This window comes from Carassius auratus, chromosome 29 (genome assembly GCF_003368295.1).
Source record: "Carassius auratus strain Wakin chromosome 29, ASM336829v1, whole genome shotgun sequence".
Classification (NCBI taxonomy): domain Eukaryota; kingdom Metazoa; phylum Chordata; class Actinopteri; order Cypriniformes; family Cyprinidae; genus Carassius; species Carassius auratus.
Genome location: NC_039271.1, coordinates 10,001 through 28,343, shown reverse-complemented (window position 1 = coordinate 28,343; position 18,343 = coordinate 10,001). Strand labels below are relative to the sequence as shown.

Sequence of the window (18,343 nt, the reverse complement as noted above, 5' to 3'; positions counted from 1 at the left end):
ACAGAGGCACTAGGATCTAAATAATGGCCGGCAATTAAATTAAAAAATTAAATTAAATGTATGCATTTAGCAGACGCTTTTATCCAAAGTGACTAACAGTGCATTCAGGCTATCAATTTTTACCTAACATGTGTTCCCGGGGAATCAAACCCCCAACCTTGTGCTTGATTACGCAATGCTCTACCACTTGAGCTGCCGGAACACTTGACTTCTTTACATTTCATCTGGAATTTATGTCCATATTTTATTTTCTGCCTTTTTATTTTAAAGATGGAATGGGATAGGGGAAGCTTTTTAAACTGATACAGAAGGACTCTCACAGGTCACATGCATATAATGGAGAACGCTTGTGTCACTGTTGGCTTCATTGCCCGTCAAGCAACATTTTCTTTTTTACAAAGTTACAGGAAATTTGAACATCGGAAGCCATAGAATAATTTAGCGTTTTCACTGATGACAATAAATCATTTTCATGACCCCTTCTAACCTCTTTTCACAACCTGCGGTTTGAGAACCTCCATTTGTATGCATTGGTCAGCCGACTCAAGACCTGATCTAGATTTATGTGGCAAATTCATGTTATTACTTCAAAAGACCGCAGTCCTTTCAGTTCAACTGATGGAATTTATCAAGCTTCAGCTGACAGTGATGTAGTTTGCACTCTTTCTTGTGTCCTTTAGGGCATCGTCACCTCCTCCTGTTTTAGCACTGAAGAACTGACGCTAATCTCTACATGTGGAGCTAAAACAAGTGAAAAGTGGCCAAATATACAGTCATTCCTGGTGCATCAAAGCAGACCAAGTTCTGGATTTTAGACTAACCTGAGCTGAATTTGAGGAGAACTGCTTTTTTAAGCCATTTTAGTATATTTCCAGTGCATTTTCTGCAGGGAATGTGCGGGCATATGTTTACAGAAACATCCGCTCCATAATGATAATGTGTATATCATTGCCTTCTGTTTTTTCCCCTCTCTGCACCATTAGCTCCATATGGCTCTATTTTAGGGGTGTGGAATAAACATAAAAAATCTCAGAGCTGCTACATTTATGATGGATTTATGTGTGGGCCTGTATTATTATGCTGAAGTAAGACTTTGAAGAGCTCTGGAAAAGAAAGAAAGAAAGAGTGAATTAAGTGAAGTTTGGAGGTCCAAGGTTGGAACTTTATAGGCCGTAACTCAAAATCTATGGTATTTTGGCCCAAATTCATCCTTGATTTGATAAGAAGCTTCAAATTAAGCTAGTATACATGCATACGCCCATAAACGCCCATTTGTTTATGCCCTTAGATTGGCCCTCAGCTGTTTTGAACGTGGATTTACATTTGGATCGAACTCTGCTGAATTCATTTGTTCAGTAATCAGTTCTCCTCCAGAGATGGAGAGCCGGTGTGCCTTTATTTAAATCATTTCTAATAAAACGTGCTTAATCCTTTGCCAGCGGATTTACAGCAGGAAGTGCGGTCCTGGTGCTATTTTGCCACTTGGTTTTCTTGGCTGGTCGAGCCTGTCACTCACACACCTCACTTTAGAACAAATGACAGGCTTACATTTAGTTGTTACACACGTCATGCATGTTTGCGCTTGTGTGTTTGTCCTGTCAGACTCAAACAATGTCAGACGCAGAATGCTGAGAGCCATAATAGAGGCTGGAAAGAGAATAATAGAAATTAAAAGTGATGACCTAAAAAGGTATTTTTCCTATTTAAAAAAAAAAAAAAAAACTACTATATAACTGCTACAGCTCACATATTTAAATGTGAATTTTTAAATATCTGTAGCTATTGTTTGAATTCAACATATTTGGAATATATAGTGCAAAAGTCATATGGGCCACTTTTTTAATGCTTTTATGAACCCGGTCAGATTTCACTTTCATTGTATTGGGGGAAAAAAAGCAACGTAAACATTCTGCCTTTGATTCTCCAATGAGGAAAGAAAGGCATATCAATTTGGAATGATGTGTGATTGAATAAATAGTGACAGGATTTTCTTTTTGTGTGAACTAACCCTTTAAACAAGGCATTACACACACATGCAGAAGCGAAATCCTGCATCTGTCCCCAGAGTTGAGTAGTGGCTGTGTTGCGGTTGAGTGGCAGGGTCATGTTGGCACGTGTGTGCATGTCTGCGGGTCTCAGTGGTGTACGGTCACACTGACAGTGATGAATGAACTGTCGCACCGCTGCCTTTCTTATGCATTACACTCCTTTACCCTGGAGGCTGGTGTGTTTCTGCATGTGTTGTCACACTTCTGATACCACAAGAAATTGTTCTACCACATTAATTTACTATGAATTCTGCAAATCTCATGTTTGTGTGTATGCACACCATGTAGAAATGTATGGGTTGCTGGTATGGGCTGGTGCAGGTAGGTGTGTGTGTGTTGTGGTGTAATTGAAGTGCTGGAACGGTTCAGGTTAAATGCTCTGAACTCTGTGCTATGGGGTCAGAACTGGATTAATGGGGAAAGCCCATGGCCCGTGAACCTCCTCCAAACACACAGCCTCATCTCAACATCTGTCCACCTGCTTGTCATCCATTCTCAATAGGAATCTGAGTTCTCACGTTCATGGAAAACCGGAAGTGTTTACTTTATGATTTCCAGGCCTAGAAAATGTATGGAAATTAATACAATTTTAAAAATGGAAAAGCAATGGAGATGAACCTATGATGTCCACTTAATACTTTCTAATTTAACACAAAAATAGCATTAAATAATTGTAGTAAAATTTAATTTGTGATTACTTAGATTAATTAATCAACACATCATGTAATTAATTAGATTAAAAACTGAAATCCAATGGCAGCCCTAATAGATATGTAATAATTCTTATATATTTTATTATAAAAACATAATATGCAACTTTAATATATGTATTTTTTTTTTCTTGATATTTAATAAAAACTACACATTCTTTGAGAGTTAAGTTATTTCCCACTTCATTCTGTAATAATTAATAAATTAAAAATATTGTTCAATAATTCACATATAGAACTACTTTGACATCAAAGTTATGTACAGTACATATATGCTAAATATGATCTAGTTACACAGTATGTGTAGAATGTTCGATTTAATAAATGTAAGGATAATGATTTGTTTGTAGTTTGTTCCAACATTTTTTTTTTTTTTTTTTTTTTACATTAAGTAAAAAAGTATACACATTAATGTGATTTTACTGGTTATTTCAGTAAGACAGGCAAACATGGGTAATTTTAAGAAGTTTATATATTTGTCCTTCAGTGGTGTAAGTGAATAATAATAATAATAATAATAATAATAAAACAATAAAAATGATAATAATAATAATTATTATTATTATTATTATTACTTTTGTCTATACATTGATTAGGAGCTGAGCTGAAACTACTCATCATCTTGAAAAATTGGAAAAAGCTTCCTGTGAGAAATTTAGATACTATTGGCAGCTATTCGGAAGAGCTCTGGCATCTCTGCTGTAACTCTCACTTTTCTACTTAGCATTCTGTTAGAGAGAGCCTGTAGTGCGATGTGTTTGTATATACACACACACACACACACTCAGGCCTCTGAGTGTCCCTAGGCATGTGCGTTAAGTTCTCTCTCCGCTTCACTGCGTGTTGTGTTTCCCTCTTATTGACGCTCACCACTCGAGTCCCACTGCGCGCTGAGCATTCATTATTATGACTCTCTTCATTTATACTGCGGTAAACCTTCTGCCATTAGCAAACACTCCCTCCAGCAGCTCTGCTCGTTTTAAACACCTCCGTACAAAGAAGCAGGACTGTAATCAAGGCTAGCCAGGCTGGATGTACTCCAAAATGATTTCAAAGGTGTTCTGTAGTGTGAGCGGAGTAAGAATGGGTCAGGAGACGCGGAAATTTTCCTCGACAGATCTTAAACCTCCCATGGCACAGTGTGACATTTAAGTTGAAAGGAAGGATTTTGCTTGCGATGAGACAAGAGAACCTCTGCTGGTTTGATTTTTCTCAAAAGCTCTCGCCGTCTGTCTATCTGTTTCACTTGTGAGGATTCTGTCCATCCTTCAAATCTATTTTCCTCTCCTCTCTCTCTCTCTCTCTCTCTCTGGAGCTTGATTACTTTTTAATGATTTCTGGGGCTAAGACGAATGAGTGTGTTAAATGAGGAGAATTAGACATGTGCCGCAGAGCGCTGGGGCATTTGTTACTTGAATAATGGAGCTTAGAGAGTTTGTTTACTGGGAAATATTGAGCTTTACAAATTAGATCGGGAGAGGGAGACCAAATATTGCAGCTTTCAGTATGATATTTCTCTGGTCACTCACTGTAGCTTTTATTAGGGCTGGACAGTATATCGTAAATGTATGATCTGTTCAATAATATAGATCATGTCGCTAATATAAAGCTAACCAACATCATAAACAATGACTGTGATTTGAATCCACTTTTTCATTTGGCTATAGACTTTCCTAGAGTCCACAAAAGTGTAACGATCACTCCTTGTATCATGACCGACTATGACTTATACGAGAAGACATGTTTGCTCATTCAAACATCATTTACAGGGTTGTAGTCTGTCTGTCTATCTGTAGTAGTTTTGATTCGTTCATCATTACTCTTACGTCTGTGTTGCATTTCATGCATTGCCAATGATTCAAGTGAAAAAAAATATATATATAGGCAAAATTGTGTGTGTTTGGTGAATATAAATCAATTAAATTATTAAATATAAGTCCATCTTAATGTGTACTTTACATGTATATTTTATCTATATCTCTGTCTGTCCATCCGTCCATATCAAATACCATTAAATTATGAAAACTATGGAAATACACTATATAAAATATACAAAATAGAATTTGTTATACACACACACACACACACACACACACACACACACACACTGTATATATAAAATGGCATAAAAATGCTGAAAATGTATATAATTTTTTTCCCCCTTTAATTTGAATATATATATATATATGCATGCAGTTTAAATATATATATACACATATATATGTGCGTGTATGTATATATGCATATATTGATTATCATCAAAATACTGATATGTATGTTCTGTGCTCATTTCCCAGTGACCATGCCTATCTTTTCCAGACACTCGTTCACACACATAATCGAACACTATGGCATTGATGGACTTGTTCCAGTTTGACCAGGGGCACAGCTTTGAAGGCTAGCGTTCCCCTGCTGAGTCATTTCCCCTCCACCCCCCTCAGTTCCCTGGTGCAGTTGACTGCTAGAGAGCTCAACGGGCCAGGGCAGTGCCACGGATCATTACCTCGCTCTCCACCCCCAGCGCTCAGGCGGGGGGCACAAACAGCAGGCATTGATATGTGTATTAGCAGATTGTACGTCAAATGTGCAGCATTCCGCTAATAAGAACAAAATACTCGGGGCACTCGCTGTTGCCCCCTGCTGGGCAGGATGGGATACAATGTGGCTGGATTGAGTTAGTGCTGAGTCCAATTAAACAGAACATTTGTGCCAATGCCACAAGGAAGCTATGATTCGGTGCATTAGGCAGCACGGTTGCCAATGCGGTGCTAACGATCGCTGTCACTTTCAGTCAGTCACTGCTGGCGTTAGAACCACAGCCAAATGTTGATAGCTATGCTAACACTCACTCTTTTGTTTTGGCCCTTCACAGTGTTTAAAACGTGGCCCTTTTTCGTGCCCAGGCTTCTGTTCTGTTCAAGGGGAAAGTTGTTCTGCTGTTATCGTCCTTAGCTTTGATGGCAAAGCAAAACTGTTAAATGGTAAGAAGTGTTTGAGGAAGAGGAAGTGCTTGAAGGATTTGGATGTGTAGAGGTTTGTCATTGCCACAGATTTCAATAATAACCAATTTCATATGTTTCTGTATCGTCACGCTTCATCTACAGCAAAAGGGTGTCTGGCTCTGACATGTGAATGGAGGGTTTGACTGTGTTTGTTTTTCGGGCTATTTGACGTATTTGCTCAAAAGTGAGCACTTGAGCAGATAGACTGCAGCATTTTGTAGTCTATCGATGTCTTTTATAGAGGGCGTCTGGATTGGTCATCCTCAAACTCAACCCTGACCTCAGACCAGAACCTCCCCTTCACCTTAACAACAGCGACATTAACCGTCTCTAAAGCAATCATCTGTATCATAAAAAACGTATAGAGGTGATGGCCTGACTTCAGAGTGTATCATACTGAGTGTGTGTTTGCTTGTGTTTTCAGAGCACTGTGGTTGTGGAGAAGTCCATTCAGGATTTAATGAGTCTGATGCAGGACCTCAGTGCATACTCCAACCAGTTCCTGGAGATGGTTTGTGTCAAGCTTAAAGAGTACAAAGAGATCTGCAATACTGCATACAGGTAATGAGATTTTTTTTAACTGTGTGAATGTGAGTGTGTTGTCTGTATTCAGTGTGATTCAATAAAAAGTACATGTACTGCAGCATAATAGCAATAAATCTCTTATTGTCGAATTGTCCTGGTGTGCTGCATGCAGAAAGAACATGTATAGTGACCAGTTTAGTCCGATGTGTGACCAAATAAATCTAATAAAGTGGTTTTTCTTCTCAGTGAAACAAAAACATACAGCATGACCAATGTAGTCTTGTTCTTGAATGAGTGAGTCCTATGTAGTGGTTCTTGGTGAATCAAAAACATAGCTTGACCAGTGTTGTCTGGTTCCAGAACGAGTGACAATTATAAGGCGTTTCTGATTAGTGAGTCAAAACCACACTGAATGTGATTATTTTTATGAAGAACATTATCTTAAATTTTTTAAATTGCATAAAGCCTCAAATTTATGAATTAATGGTCATTAAAGTAGTTCGAAATGTCTTTAAAATGAAGAAAATTCTGTCTGCTCCCTGCAGTACCTTCACAGATCCCGGAGAGTCCATGGATTTTCAAAAACCTTGGTATTAGAAACATCGGATGATTGGTCTGCTCGAGTGTTTAAGTGAAATGTGTGTGTGCGTGTGTCTGTATGTGAGTCTGAACTGAGCTCAATCATGGGTAGAAAGTGAAGAGGCAGCCGTTTCCTTGCACAATAATCACATGCTACCAATCCGTCACTTTTTTGTGTCTCCTTCGCTGTCTTTCTTTCTTTGCTGTCTCCCTCTTTCTCATCCATAAGATGAGTGAAACGCACTGCATTACGTTCTACATGATCTGTTCAATAAATCTACACACTGCAGACAATAACCGTTCATTCATCCGTGCTCTCGTCTGCCTCTCTGCATCATCCAAACTCTTCTGTGGAACCTTGTTCAGCTGTCATCCAGTGCACAACCGCTTATGCAATACTGAAGACATTTAGCCGAACTTATCGTATTTTGCCACTTTTTCAGACGTGAAGTGAAATGGAGCATGTCCAATCCCCGAGCCAATCATAGACTTTGTTCTTAATTTAGCTTTTTACGCAGCGTTTCATCACACTTTATGCAAACTTCCATTTCCAAGGCGTTGACAACATCATTATATAGTACTTAGTAAATCATTAGATAATGAACATTTAAATATATTCAATAGTAATTTTAACTATTGCAGTGTACATTAACTTATGATCTGAGAAAGATTATATAACATGTCAGGGAAGTGTTTAACACGTTTCCGGTTCACATTATTCAGTCGAGCTGAGTTAATATATTATACTATATTATATTTTCATTTTAGATATGCATTTTTTTAATGAGATTTCTATTTTCTCAAAATGTAATTAGTTTATTTTAATCCTAAAGTGGTTTTGAGACGTGTGTGTGTGTGTGTGTAGGGGTGTCGTACAGTGCGAGGAGAAGCTAACCATCAGTGCGTCCTGGGCTAAAGATGAAGACATCAGCCGCCTGCTGCAGTCTCTGCCCAACTGGGCCAGCATGACCCAACCCAGACAGCTCCGACAGAAGAGAGAAGAAGAAGAGGATTTCACACGGTGAGAGCACATGCCAATACACACACACATACATACAAATACACACTGTCCCCAATATGAGATCACCACACAGATTCATCACAGAGCACGCAGTATATACAAACACACTCGCACAACTCCTATCAGCACACATCCAGGCAAGCTAACACACAGTCAGAGACACTGGGGGATATGTGCTGTGTAACACAGATCCACAGGTCTCTACGTCCTGTAAAGAGATCGATAAACACATTTACTGTATGTACTCAATCCGTTTTTAACGCCAGAAATTGCATTTGGGTTTTCTGCCCTTCGTCGGAAATGAAGGTTATTTTTAGACACTGACAAAGCAATTCGGTATTCTGCTTGTGTGCTGTGTTACAGAGGATGAAATCTGGCCGTTATAGCCTCAGCAGTCATCTGTGAACAAGAACAAATTCAACTGCAGGCAACCACACTATCTGCCGGAACATTCCAGCGTCCCAAACACACGCGCAATTCTGTTTTCAATTCACTTGCTCGCTCTATCTCCCTACCTTTCTCCCTTTTCCTCCCAAGTGCACCCTTGAATTAAAGAAGACACAAGTATGAGGAAAACGGTGATTGGACGAGAGGGAGAGAGGCCCTTCTTTTTAACATAACTGGCCTCAAAATGTTCACCCGTCGGTTTGGATGTGCCATGGCCTGCAATTGTACAATAAACAAATGAACTGTTTATGTGGGACCGAAAAATCCAATCTAGCCGACCTGTTGAAGCTAAGCACAGTCAGCGAGCAGGAGGCTTTTATCATATAAACGACCCTGACAGTTTCATCAACTAAAGAGGGATTACGCCACATGTATGGCAATCCTATACAGAGCGATAAAAGCTTGTTAAAAAGTCTCCCATCAAATAGATGATTCATTTTATCTTAAGAATTTTCACAGAGCTCAGAAATGAGCCTTGTGGATTTCTTTCTCCCAGATTCATCACAGACTTGTAGAGGAGGAGGTCAACGAAAATGCTGACTTTATAGATTTCCATGAGCATCATTCCCATTGCCTGTGAAGCTAAGCATCAGCTGCTGCTATGGTTATGAGAATAAGAGTAAAGGAACGCTGGGTATCATGTCCAGTGCTGAGGCTGCACCAATAAAACACCGAGATATTGTTATTACACCCTCCAGCTTGGATGGTCCTCATCTCTTTCACATCTCTAAATAATTATGCGAATGAGGATCACTTAAATAATATTGATAAAAAAGCAAAATGTGCAATGTATGTGCCAGTTAAAGGGAACATCCTTAAGTTTAGAAACACAGAAAATAAATTACTAATAATTGGGAATACATTATGGGATATTGGGATATACATTAACAAACAAAAACAACAATAAAAACGTATTATAAATAATATTATCAAATGATATATAACAATATCAAAACATATGAAACACACACACAAACTCTCTTAAAGACTAATGTGTGAAGAGAATGCATTAAAATGGTATTTGCAAAAAAATATTTCCAATTACTGTCCACTTTTCCTTTTTTTTTTTACAAGTTTAATTTAAAGGAACAATGTGTAATATGATCACAAAAAAAAAAAAATATATATATATATATATATATTTATTTATTTATTTTTTGTGATCATATTACACATTTTATATATATAAAAATTATTAGGGAGGGACAGTACTAATAGATTATCTATTGTTGCTCATTATTATTATCATTATTAGAAGTATTTTTGCTTTGAAAGTATCTTTAGAAAATTGCACACCTTTACAGATCTTTTCACTTCTAAGCACTGGTTGAATTAATGTCCACCACCGACAATTCGGTTGTGTTGAGCTGTCTGTAATGACTCCATGACCACCTTCAGCAAGCAATATGGAATAACGACTGAAAAGAAGTCTGTTTTTGTTTTAAGCTGGAAATGTTCATTTGTTTCTCCACCTGTCTCTCACAGGGCAGCGTTTGCCAAGGAGTCTGAGGTGTTGACGGGGAATCTGGGTGATAAGCTGATTCCTCAGAATGAGATTCTGAGGGACGTCAGTGATCTGAAGGCACTGGCTAACCTGCAGGAGAGCATGGAGTGGCTCGCCACCCGCCTCAGGGGCTTCTTCAGCAACCTACCCCTTAGCTCCAGTGAGTGTGTGTGTGTGTGTATGTGTTTGGCTAGAAGTTTGTTCAGCTGTAAAGTGCATGTCACAATGTATTGTGAGTCAAAAAGTTTGCTCATTTTGTTTTTCTTTACAAATTATATTATCATAAAACATTTTGTTAAGTGATAAGTTGAACTGGAAAATGAACTTGCTTTTTAGTATCTGGTATTTGGTATGTGCACTTTTTAATAGTAATAATAATTGTAATAATGTATTTTTTATTAATTTATTTAAAGTAGTAAGGGTTTTCCTTAATCCTTGAGCTGACTGTGTGTTTCCAGTTACAGTTTTATTAGTTTTTAGGGCCCGAGCACCGAGGTGCGAGGACCCTCTTGTATCTGCTTTGTTTTTTATTATTATTATTCTTCTTCTTCTTCTTCTTCTCCCGAATGAATCGCATTTTTGAGGACTTTAACATGCTCAAAAAGTCATGAAACTTTGCACACTCGTCAAACCTGGTGAAAATTTTCGTCTGATATAGGATTCAGAAGAGGGTGTGGCAAAATGGCTCGACAGCGCCACCTATACCAAGAAAATCAACAGCCTTCCAGCTATGTTTCACGTACATGCACGAAAATTGGCACACATATGTAACACACCAATACCTACAAAAAAGACTCTTGGAGCGAAATTCTAAACCCAACAGGAAGTCGGTTATTTTTAATATTATGAGCATATTTTGTGTAATTTTGGTCATTTCCATGTGTTGTATTTTAACGAACTCCTCCTAGAGAGTTCTTCAAATCAACACCAAATTTGGTATGCCTAATCTAAAGGCCTTTGCGATGTTAAATTGCGAAGATCCTGACTTTTCGTTGAAGGGCATGTCCGTGGCGGCCTGGCGAATTTCGATGATTCGCCATGAAAAATGAAGTTGCTATAACTCACACATACAATGACCAATCTGCCCCAAACTTCACATGTTTGATGAGACTCCGAACCTGAACAGATTGACATGCCCATATTCAGTTATAGTCATAGCGCCACCTATTGGCAACAGGAAGTGACATATTTTACGCTGCGACGAACTACTCCTAGAAATTTTATGACATCAATGTCTTTTTTGTGGTCAGTCTAATCTAAAGGCCTGTGCGATGTTCAGTTGTGAAGATCTTGAGTTTTCGTTAAAAGGCTTGTTCATGGCGCCGCGACGAAGTTCGATGTCTCGCCATGCGAATAAAAGATGTTATAACTCAGGCATAAGATGTCCGATCTTCCCCAAACTTCACATGTGTGATAAGAGTCCTGGCCTGAACAGATCTTCAGGCCAATATTCCACCGGGTGTGGCAGAATGGCTCTATAGCGCCACCTATACACTTTCAACGGAGTGCGCCTCGAGCTATGTTTCACGTACATGTACAAAAATTGGTACACACATGTAACACTCCAATACCTACAAAAAAGTCTCTTGGTACGAAATCCGGATCCCAACAGGAAGTCGGTTATTTTGAATTTTCCCTTCAAAATTTCTGTTGTTTTTGCCATTTTCAGGGGTTGTACTTTAACGAACTCCTCCTAGACATTTATTCAGATCAACACCAAACTTGGTCAGTGTAATCTAAAGCCCTTTGCGATAATAAATTGCGAAGGACTTGAGGTTTCGTTAAAGGGCGGGTCCATGGCGGCCTGACAAATTTCGATGTTTCGCCATGAAAAAGGAAGTTGCTGTAACTCAGACATACAATGTCCAATCTGCCCCAAACTTCACATGTTGGATAAGACTCTTGACCTGAACAGATCTACATGCCAATATTCAGTTATAGTCATAGCGCCACCTATTGGCAACAGGAAGTGACATATTTTACACTGCGACAAACTACTCCTTGAAATTTTATGACATCAATGTCTTTTTTGTGGTCAGTCTAATCTAAAGACCTGTGTGATGTTTAGTTGTGAAGATCTTGAGTTTTTGTTAAAAGGTGTGTCCATGGCGCCGTGATGAAGTTCAATGTCTCGCCATGGGAATAAAAGATGTTATAACTCAGGCATAAAATGTCCGATCTTGCCCAAACTTCACTTGTGTGATAAGGGTCCTGGCCTGGACAGATCTGAAGGCCAATATTCCATCGAGTGTGGCAAAATGGCTCAATAGCGCCACCTATACACTTTCAACGGAGTGCGTATACACTTTAAACGGAGTGCGCCTCGAGCTATGTTTCACGTACATGTACAAAAATTGGTACACACATGTAACACTCCAATACCTACAAAAAAGTCTCTTGGTACGAAATCCGGATCCCAACAGGAAGTCGGTTATTTTGAATTTTCCCTTCAAAATTGCTGTTGTTTTTGCCATTTTCAGGGGTTGTACTTTAACGAACTCCTCCTAGACATTTATTCAGATCAACACCAAACTTGGTCAGTGTAATCTAAAGCCCTTTGCGATAATAAATTGCGAAGGACTTGAGGTTTCGTTAAAGGGCGGGTCCATGGCGGCCTGACAAATTTCGATGTTTCGCCATGAAAAAGGAAGTTGCTGTAACTCAGACATACAATGTCCAATCTGCCCCAAACTTCACATGTTGGATAAGACTCTTGACCTGAACAGATCTACATGCCAATATTCAGTTATAGTCATAGCGCCACCTATTGGCAACAGGAAGTTACATATTTTACACTGCGACAAACTACTCCTTGAAATTTTATGACATCAATGTCTTTTTTGTGGTCAGTCTAATCTAAAGACCTGTGTGATGTTTAGTTGTGAAGATCTTGAGTTTTTGTTAAAAGGTGTGTCCATGGCGCCGTGATGAAGTTCAATGTCTCGCCATGGGAATAAAAGATGTTATAACTCAGGCATAAAATGTCCGATCTTGCCCAAACTTCACTTGTGTGATAAGGGTCCTGGCCTGGACAGATCTGAAGGCCAATATTCCATCGAGTGTGGCAAAATGGCTCAATAGCGCCACCTATACACTTTCAACGGAGTGCGTATACACTTTAAACGGAGTGCGCCTTGAGCTATGTTTCACCTACATGTACAAAAATCGGTACACACATGTAACACACCAATATCTACGAAAAAGTATCTTGGTACGAAGTCCGAATCCCAACAGGAAGTCAGTTATTTGGAATTTTCTATGCAAAATTAGTGTTGTTTTGGCCATTTTCAGGGATTGTACTTTAACGAACTCCTCCTAGATATTTATTCAGATTAACACCAAACTTGGTCAGTGTAATCTAAAGCCTTTTGCGATCTTAAATTGCGAAGATCTTGAGGTTTCGTTAAAGGTCGTGTCCATGGCGGCCTGACAAATTTCATTGTTTCGCCATGAAAAAGGATGTTGTTGTAACTCAGGCATAAAATGTCCAATCCTCCCCAAACCTCACATGTTCGATAAAAGTCCTGCCCTGAACACATCTGAAGGCCAATATTCCATTATAATGATAGCGCCACCTGCTGGCAACAGGAAGATTGGCACATATATGGAATAAACATTGATATATTCTACTTATATTTATGAGTTTAAACGCATATTTCTCACCGTTCACCTATTAACTAAAGCCACTCGCTGCCGGTGAGCCCGGGTGCGAGGGCCCGTTCATCGCTGCTTGCAGCTTTAATTTTATTTGTAATTATTTAAAAACTTATATTGAATTCTATATTTAAATAACATTTTTGCATTTTTTCCATTAATTGATTTTTCATTACATTTTAATTAATTTAAGTAATAATAAGATTTTTAAATATTTATTTTAATATAAGTTTTAAGCTAAATATGAAATTGAAGCAATATTTCTCATTAATTTTAAGTCACAACAGGGTTTTTTTTTTTGTTGTTTTGTTTTTTTAATCCCAATGTTTCCCAACTTTTGGACCTCATTGTGTGCCCATCTGTATTTTGCCGGTTCATCGTAACTGATAGAATATAGTTTATTAGTTCAAAAAAAGAATTATGTTTTTACATAAATTGTTACAGTGACTTGAGTTAAATTTAGAATGTTCGGTTTCTAAACTTCAATGAAACTTTAGCGCTGGATTTCTGACGTCAGCGCGGCCACTTTGGTGAAACTTCACACAAAACCTTCAGAATTTCCTCCACTTCTTTCACTTCGATCTGTAAATAAGCTATTTTAAAACTATTGTTATTTCAGTTTTTTGGGTAAAGACTGCTTCAGAGCGACTCGTGTCCGGAGCAGATAAAAATTCAATAAGAGCGCGGTGGAGGACGTGCTGTAATTACCATTAGTTCTGTGCAGAAGCCGTAATGGAGTGTTTTATCATGGTGGGACAGCTTCAGCATTGTTCATTATTTAGTGTTTGCTGAGCTGATGGGACCGTCGCCGACGGAAGCCCTTATCTCTGTACCCCCCTCAAATTGGATTTTATATTATGGAGCCAGTCAGGTATGAACAAGTCATTTTCTCCTGTCTTGTCTTGCAGACTAATACACGTTTGCCAGTGTAATGTGGGGGAGATTAAACAGCGTCTCTGTCTCACCACCAGAGACTGAGCTTTGAAGTGGATCAAGTGAAGAGAGTTCCTAGACAGTGAAAGAGAAAGAGCTCTGTTGCCCTTGTCTTTTTAAAAACGCAGGCCCACTGTCAGGAAGAGACATCCTTCATGCACTGTGACCACCCTTGTGTGGCGTTTTTGTGCGCTAGAAGTATTCCACAAAAACGTCTGGAAGTTTTTCCAACAGTAGCTGTCTCAATGAGTTTAATCCGTTTTATATTGCTCGACCTCCATCCCTTCAGTCTCTGCTAAAACAAACACTCGGACGCCTGCGATAAAGTGCATGTGTTAATCCTTCTCTTTAGCGTCATGGTGTTGAATCTTAATGTAATCTAAATTTGATTTGGCACTAGGATATGTTCTTCAGTCTTGGATCTGCTGTTTGCGTAGAAATCGATGGGCTTTGATTGGACATGAAGACAATTGAGGGTTTGTCTCTCATTGCTCATCTGGGATCTTTTCGTAACGCAATCCTCAAATTTATCTCTCTCCCCGTTTTCTCAAGACATCTTTAAAAAAAAAGTAAAAGCAAAAGCCACTATGGCTTTTTTACTAAAGAGAATGCATTACTCGCTGTTTAGAGCGAGCAGATTGGTACTAGTGATTGGTGGCTTATGTCAGGAGTGACAATGTGTCAGACTTTTCTTTTCTTGAAGGTAATAATGGCCAATCATTCCGATAACAGGCTTTTGCTCCAACATTTGAGATGTTATTTGCTTTTCTGAACAAATTATTTGTGCACATGACTTCGATCAAAGTACATTTATTCAGCATACTTACTGAGTAAATGTACTTTGCTGAATAAAAATGTAATTTTACTGAATAAAAATGTGTTTTTTACATCCCAAAATCCACACAAAATTATGCGGCTGGCAACAGTCAGATTTCAACTCTAACTAACATCACTTCTCTCGTTCTGGCTTTAAAATTAAATAAAGCAAAATCATGGGTCAAAACGGTCAATAGTATCAGGAGGAGCAGGAACACCCAGCAGGGATGGTATAAGGAGAAAGAGACAGACTATTTGTAGAGAAATAAATGGGGAAAAAACGGCACTGCTCACTATTCTTTCTTCAAGTAAATATGAGCTATACTCGCATAACTAGAAAATATGGCAGCCGAGTGAACTTAAGTTTCCTTAAAGGTGTTTTAGCCACAGGTGGAGTTTTATCTCAAGAGTTGTTCTCTGACCATTGCCCTTCTGCCTTCGAACAAATCCTTTTACCACCTCATACCCACATAGGCTAGACAGACAAAACACAAAAAAACTCTTGAAAATTGTTGTCGAAACAACCCTCTTCCTTTCACACGCTTCAAAATCCATCTTCCCATAGCTCTCAGAAAATTCAACTCTCTCATATCACAGAAACCGATGCGGAGCTTTGAGCATTTATAGCCTTTAGTGCCAAAGAAAGAGCGAGTCTTGGGTCAAGTGATCTCTTCGTTTTGGAGTTTTTCTTAAAGTACCTTTATCGCCAACAGTAAAGGTCTGCTTTCCATTTATTAGCATAATGTGTGTGGATACACACAGACACACGTTAATTTCTGGAATAGGTTTAACTGAAGACACCCACTCATTTTTCCGTTCTTTCTCCCTCCTCTCAAGTCCTGTCCTGAAGGCTTAGCTGACAAGTTGTAGTGCTGACACAGTGAGGTCAAAGGTCGCCAGCAGACAGAGCTTGTCTCTCCCCATGCAGATGTCACCGCTGTTACTGCAGCCAAATAATTAACGCTCTCAGCCAATCACATGCATCATTCATGAAGCTTCTGTCTCTCTTACTATCTCTCTGTCTCCCTCTCCCTCCTCTGCCGCAGAGGTCAGATATCTTGTTTATTACAGCGCTGTGTTTAACAGCCGGTGGGAGGTGTGCGGCAAAATGATGCCGTTTTTCAACAGCAGTTTTTGAGCTTAAATTTCACCCTGACAGCCAGTGGGACGTAGCCGTGAAGAAGGGCATCAGCAAATGATTGATCTCCACTCTCTCGTTCACTCTGTGTCTTCATGAGTGCCACCCTCTTACAGATGGCATTGAACAGACGCTTAGGCGAGATAGGATTGGAAAATAATTGGACGAGCTCAACACACGGGCACACATCTACGCAAGCACACAGCCTCTGATAAAAGAAATTTAAAAGCCTATAAGTTAAAGGAAGACAGAAGACGACGTTCAGTAAGTCTGTTTGCGGCTAAATGAACGGCCTCATGGGGCGCATCCTTGATTATGCCATCGCGGCAGGACGAGCTTGGAGGCGATGGACAGCAGGCTCCACCTCTCTCTTGCACCCCCAGTGGGAAGTCTGGGGCAGGGGGTCCTGGCACACACAGAGTTTCAGCTGAGCAGCTATGCTTTGCCACATGCCACTGCACTCACTCGTTTACTGACAAGTTGGCATGTGTATACATGAGCACTAATGTGGCAACAAACACACTACTTGACAACCAGCTCTGCACATGTATGGAATTCACACTAACTGCATAATCCAAACATGCAGGTTAACTGGCGTGCCTCATTGACTCCCTTTGCATTTGGAGTACACTCCGGATGTCTGGATCATGCTGTTTATGAAAAGCTAAGTTCTAGATTTCACTAAAACGATGAACTGGCTTAAATAAACAGCATTTTTCGGTTGCACCCAACTGGTTGTACAGTTTTACTTTGGCTGGCTGTGCAAAAGTGAGAGCTGTGAAGTAGTTTGTATTAGCTTTGTTTAAAAATTATATTTAAAAATATTATTAAATATAATTAAAGTCGAATTAAAGTCAATCTTAATTGTCATAAATAGAGCTGTGCAAATAATCAAAATATAGTTTAGATTTCGGCCTCCAAAGATTATGAAAATACAATAATCAAGACAAAACCCCAAACTTCACATGCAAATCAGTAAAATCATGTAACGTGACTTTCGCAAAATGGGACATGCTTGATTTATTAATGATAATTATATTTATTTGTGTTTTTAAAAGAGCGAAAGAGAACTTGTGCTGTTCCTCAGCTTTCTGTGCATGCACTCCTACATGGAACAGAACACGGACAAGTGAACTTTTAGCTTTAGGTGCATGCCAGCTGCATGTAAACCCTTGTCTTTTATGTCTTAATTGAACGTAAACAGTTGAGAATGAAAACACGCAGCTCTTAAAGTGACTAATATTCCTGCTGTGGGCTGTGTGCTTTATATTAATCAAACAAAAAAAGACACAGAGAAAATCACTTACTGCTCTCAACTATAGGACTTCTTATAATAAGAAACAAATCAAGTTACATTTTTACTGTAAAGACTATGCTGTTTTATTTTACATTTGATTTATTCCATTTCTGTAATTACCTAAATACTTTAGACTTGCATAAGAAACTTAAAGCACTGTTTGTTTAATTTTTATCTTACTCCGTTGTATTTGTCCTTTGATATTTTTTATTCTTTTTTTCGTATTAGGGTTATGTCTGTTTGATTATTTTTTAATCATTTTTAATCATGAGTTACCCTAGTATTTTTTTTGAAAATTGTGAAATTTTGCAGGTATCTAAAGTGTAGATGTTATAACAACCTTTTGATCATGTGGCCAATCATAATCGTGTTAAAAAAATTGCGATTATGATTTTTGCCATAATGGAGCAGCCCTACTCATAAGCTTCATCACCTCTGCCAATTCTGTTGAACCTTATTGTTGAATATATGCCTATTCAACATATTAAACCTTGATTATGAGACTCGCAAGAAGCAATGCCATTTGGTATAATTATCCTCAAACCAGACACATCTCATCTTAACACAAGGTATCTCCATCTGCCTTCATTGTATGGAAAATAGCAGTATTAACATTCTTCAAAAGCTCTTATTTTTTGTTCCATAGACTAAATAAGGTCATAAGGTTAT

At 38.7% G+C, this 18,343-nt stretch overlaps 1 protein-coding gene across 1 annotated transcript in view; it reads left to right on the top strand.

Annotated features, from left to right (window-relative positions):
- The window catches only part of LOC113047764 (exocyst complex component 4-like), a 91,796-nt gene that overhangs the window by 69,614 nt on the left and 3,839 nt on the right, over positions 1 to 18,343 (top strand). Inside the window, exons 12-14 of the mRNA XM_026209039.1 lie at positions 6,185 to 6,321; positions 7,730 to 7,885; positions 9,818 to 9,996. Coding sequence (XP_026064824.1) covers positions 6,185 to 6,321; positions 7,730 to 7,885; positions 9,818 to 9,996 — 472 coding nt within the window. The remainder of the gene's footprint in view (positions 1 to 6,184; positions 6,322 to 7,729; positions 7,886 to 9,817; positions 9,997 to 18,343) is intronic.